Raw genomic sequence first — 5,322 nt, forward strand, 5'->3', positions numbered from 1 at the left:
GCTGATAGACCGTGTTTGTGTGTGTGTGTGTGTGTGTGTGTGTGTGTGTCTGTGTGTGTGTGTTAGAGGGAGACAAAGAGAGAAAAAGAAACAAATGAGGGGCAGAGCTGAGTTTTGCTGTCGAAAGAAAATGTAAAAGATTGAACATCAACAACACACACGTACACACACACACACACACACACACACACACACACACACACACACAAAAAATAACCTTAAAGCTGCCTGTAGGCATCCTGTCTCCTGTCAGACAGGATGGAAGTTGATTGAAAGTGAAAAGGAAAAAGTGTTGGTGAATCACTTCTATGGTCTGCTGGGTTTGCATCAAATCCACATGTGCTAATACATACTGATGGATTTATAAATGCTGTTCACGATCCCCTCGGGTTCACTTTTATTTTCTAAACTAAAAGGCATCAGGAGTTATGAATCGCAACAAAGATACTTGAGACAGTCTGATGTCTGAGTAGATTTAACTAGGAAAGAGATCTTTCCGGGACTATTTTAATGATAAAAGTATTCTTAAAAAAATAATGAAAACAGATTCCTAATTGTGTCTCCCATTCATTTGCCTATTTCTAAACAACCACATCAACACTGCCCTCTACTGGCGATTTAACAAAGTTAAATTCAAAGAAAAGAGAAGCTGTTTTCATTCCAAATGCATTTATTGTTTCCTTTAACGCTTCCCAGCTCTCCATGTTAAATTAAAGCTGTAAAAGTGACCAATACACACACACATATATCCTATAGTGCATTTTTTTTCATCAAGTAAACCTAATCTATTGCTTGTGAACAGATATCTGTCCGCCATGAGGCTACAACAGACGACCTTTATTTCAGACAACCTTTCAAGTGGGTTCCAGGTATTTTTCAGTTCTTGACACCTGTGTCGGTCAGAGCAAGTCGAGTTCTGCTGAAGAGCAAAACACAGAACCAGTCTTCCATTCAAGCCTCCTGCAGGATGAGTCATCAGCCCAAACCAGTGAGGTGGCAGCAGCAGGAAGGGGCGGGGAGGGGGTTCAACAGCAACGAGGGGGACACCGCAAAAAGAGCCCAATTCATTCACACACTGTAAAAATAATAACTAGTCTACTCTGAATCAGCTCAGCGTTCTCCAAAAAACAAAGAACCACATTTAAAACCAGAAGGCAACAAACTTACAATGAACATTTCCTGTTATTCTGCTTTTTAAACCACGGTAGCAATGCGTTCTTAAGAGATTTGACATGAGCTGTGTGTACGTTTAGGTGTGGCATTGTGCTTAACTTGTCATAAAGCTGAAAGTAGCAATCGTCGATAGGTACATTAAAAAATTATAATAATGTGTGGATTATGAATATCAGCCCACGTTGTTTCTCTTCCTTGCGTGTGGCGCGTCACAGATGTTGGTTATGGAGTTTCACGAACAAATTTAGGGCTTCACAGCTGCCGACTGTCCCCTTTGGAGGCCCAATAATAACGCATTTAAGGGCCACTCATGTTTTCCCTCAAGCTGTTTTTCTCATCTTTTATCTCGGAGCTAATTTTCACTCTTTGGATCTAAAGCCAGGGTAAGGTTCAGCCTGAATCGTCTCCGCCGTGCCCCGCTGGTGCAGCCTTCAGGTTCCCCTGCGGTCCCTCTGCCGCGCCGCTGTCGGCCTCCTCCTCCTCAATGGTCAGGCGCGTGTCCGCGGAGGAGCACAGGGAGCTGACGCTGCTTTGCTCCGCGCACAGCGCGCACGCCAGTGGAGACGGCAGAAAACCCTCGTGACTGAGGGCTCCGGAGTGGTTGCCGTGGTAACCGCAGAACGGCAAGGAAACTTGCACGGCGCGCAGCCCCGAGACTGCGGCCGGGAAGGTGGCGCTATGCTTCTTGGGCAGAGCGCCCCACTCCCTCTGCTCCACCTCGTGCACCAGGCGCGTGAAGATGTTGATCCTCCTCTTCTCCTTCCTCTTGGAGCGAAAGTAGCCCAGCATGATACCGCAGAGGAACACCGCGTAGAATGACATGACTATCAGCATGTAGAGGTATGCGCTCCCGTCGCCTTCGACGGCGGCGGCCTGGGACTCCGCCGCGCGCACATCCGTGTTCAAGAAGAGGCTCGCTGGTGCTGCTGTGAAGTTTTCTAGGCGTTCCATTTTTTTGTGAAGTTTGCGATGAAATCCTGTAAAATGCACAAAAGAAGCACAGATACAAATGTTAAAGGGGTAACGTTTATTTTTCTATCTATAAAGAGACGGCGTTGGTACCTCCAAGCACCCTTACGCGCGTTTTACGCACGTATATTGACGGAGTTTTGCACTTTGTACAACACAGTTAAAGATGATAAATGCAAACACGTAGTCACTTACATAATTAATAGCGTTCCAACAATTGATTGTCTAACTCTATCGATTTAACTTGATGGATAATTCAAAATCCACAAAAAAGAGCACTGCATCTTTCTCTGTATATAGATAGATGTATTTTTATTGAATTTTTTGCCATTTATTTCTCTGGTGCCATTCAAATGTGCATGTTCAAAGAGAACACCATCAATAAAGTTTGACATATACATATATATATATATATATATATATATATATATATATATATATATATATATATATATATATATATATATATATATATAATTATATCGTTAACTTTTTTTTTTTACTTTTTTTTACTTTTTTTCTTTCCTGGAAAACTTCTTACCAACTAGGCAAATAAGTTTGAGAAAGTTAATTCAAACTGAAAGAACAACTAACAGCTGTAAAAAACGATGAACAAATGAACTCACCAAACTGCAGAACTGTATCTTATGTGAGCCTCTTCTATCCCCTCTGAGGTTTGGGCAGAACTGAGTTCAGACGCAGTTATTTATACAGAGACCTTTTAGCGTCATCATGACTCACATGGCCTGGTCCGATTATGAGATGAACCCTGAGCATGTGGAAGACTCACAAAGGAATAATACTTTTTTTTTAAAAAAAAATAAATCAAAACAAAAATTTAAGATGTTTCCCACCTTATAAAATTGTGAGGTCATGTGCAGATTCTTACTAAAGATCCCGTATCCAGAAGAAGTGGTTGAACAACTAATACATTTACAGAAAAGTGGCAAGCACTTAAAAGCTGGTGATGAAAAGTAAAAACAAAAGTATTCATACCCTTTTATGTCATATTTTGCACATTACAATCATATCATATGAGTTTTTTTTTTCAATTATTTTGATAGACTAACTCAGAGTAGAGCAAATTGTGATCTGGAAATAAATAAATATATTTGCAAATAAAAATCTTAAAAGTGTTTCATGCAAACTTTTGAACTATGGTTCAACCAGCTTTGCACATCTAGAGAGAGAAACTTCCCTCTCATTCTCATTCTCGTTTGCCTAAACAGATTGGATGAATAGTAATTTCCAAGTCTTAACTGGTTTGAGCATATCCATTTTAACACTTGGATATGTTTTGATCTAAACCCCATTATTGTATCTCTGGTTGTTTGTTAAGAGCTTAGGTCTTGCTGAAAGGTGAACCTTCAACAAGGTCTCAAGTCTTTTGCAGACTCTAACAGGTTTTCTTCCAGAATTGCTCCTACACTTGCTGAAGAAAAGCACCAACATGTTTCACTGTGGGAATGTTCTGTTAAAACGAGGTAAAATTGTCTTTGAAAAGTGGCTACAATCTACCACAGCAGGGGATTACTAATACAGCAATTACTCTAAAAGATGCTCTTTAACACCATTGAGAACCACCTGTTTCGTATTTACCTCTGTTTTTCATGATTCTGAAGTTATGTCAGTTGAACTATTTCTAATGTAAAAGTAAATTAAGAAAACTGTGTTTGCTGCGCACACATAAACAGCTTGGGTTTAACTTTTACCCAAATTCTAAGTTTGTTGCTGGGACACAAGAAGGGCAGGTTTAACCAAACCCAGGGTCAGAAATTGAGACCCAGTTTATTGGGTTGCCGAAAAGACTACAAGAAGGCTCAACATTATTCTCAGACCAGCATTTGGAACCATATAAGGGCCTGGTCAGACTTTCCAGAACCTCTCCCAAAGGACATAATGGTAAGATAGTCAAATGATGCTGCATAATAACCTTTATGTCAATGAGTTGTGTTCATGACCAAAGCTTATACCGGAGATACAAGTTTGGTCACTTAAATTAACATTAGTGTTTCAGCTACTGAGTGGTCAAGGCAAACATTTACATTTTGACTCAAAACCAATGTTTATCTACTTAAAGTTTTTTTTTTTTTTTTTTTTAGCAATTATGCATGTTATGTTTTTCAACTCGTACTTGTCGTCTTGCGCTTATCTGGGACCAGGTTGCAGGGACATCAGACTAAGCAGAGAGTTCTTTCTCCCCAGACACCTCCTTCAGATCCTCTAGGGGAAGACCGGGACGTTTCCAGGCCAGTCGAAAGACAGTCTCCAAGCGTGGATTGCGCCTGGAACACCTCCCAAGAGAAATGTCCAAGCCACCTCAGCTGACTCCTCACCCCTCTAAGGGAGCGCTCAGCCACCTTGTGGAGGAAGATCATTTCAGCTGCTTGGATCAGAGAGTTTGTTCTTGCAGTGAACACACCATTACCACTACTGCTATGGCTGCACCAATCCATCTATTGATCTCCCTCTCCATTTGCCTTTCACTCACAAACAACGCCCCAAGATACTTAATCTCCTCCTCTTGAGGCAGGGACTCCATCATTCTCCTGAGGGACTAGTAATCCAGGGGTTCTGGGTTATTCTAGTCAGTCTACTCTATGGTGGCCTTAACATTAGACATCTCAGCCTGTTTATTTTTTCTTTTGTGTACCTAAACCTCACTTAACATAACACAGGACTGGGCAACCTTTAACCCTCCAAGAGTGTAATTTCTTTATCACAATGTTTGGTCTTGGTCAATATTTCCACATTTCCAGTAACCCATTCCATTCAGAAGAAAACCAGATCTAATTTAGCATTTTACTTAAAATATAAGTATCCTTTCCGTCTAACATCTACCGACTAAAGCAGACCTCCAGCAAGCACAACATAATGAAAGTGAGCCTTAATAACTGCATTTGACCCACGGGCGTGTCTGCTTCTGAGACTGTGCAAGATTTCTTCTCTCCGTCTATGATTATTGAGCAAAAACATGTCTTACAAATGTGTGACACCATTAAAGGAAGTGTATCAGCTCACAGTTGTGATCAGCTAGCGTGTGATTAATTAACTTGTAGACCCAAATTTTAGCAGCAAAACTTTGATCACTTCTGTATGACCAGATCACCTTTTGACATTTTTGTCAAGGAATGGTGCATCACACTTTGTACACTTATTACACCGTGCTGGAGCATCGTA

The 5,322-nt window shown here is 40.9% G+C and overlaps 1 protein-coding gene across 1 annotated transcript; it reads right to left on the reverse strand.

The window, feature by feature from the left end:
• Positions 1-222: 222 nt before the first annotated feature.
• Positions 223-2,848, reverse strand: LOC105926745 (potassium voltage-gated channel, Isk-related family, member 4). The gene is made up of 2 exons (XM_012863181.3): positions 2,769-2,848; positions 223-2,150 (listed from the first exon to the last, which is right to left on the reverse strand). Exon 2 carries the CDS (start codon positions 2,122-2,124, stop codon positions 1,564-1,566), a length of 561 nt encoding a protein of 186 aa, XP_012718635.2. The 5' UTR covers positions 2,125-2,150; positions 2,769-2,848; the 3' UTR covers positions 223-1,563.
• Between the last annotated feature and the right edge of the window lie 2,474 nt (positions 2,849-5,322).

This window comes from Fundulus heteroclitus, chromosome 18 (assembly GCF_011125445.2).
Source record: "Fundulus heteroclitus isolate FHET01 chromosome 18, MU-UCD_Fhet_4.1, whole genome shotgun sequence".
Lineage (NCBI taxonomy): Eukaryota > Metazoa > Chordata > Actinopteri > Cyprinodontiformes > Fundulidae > Fundulus > Fundulus heteroclitus.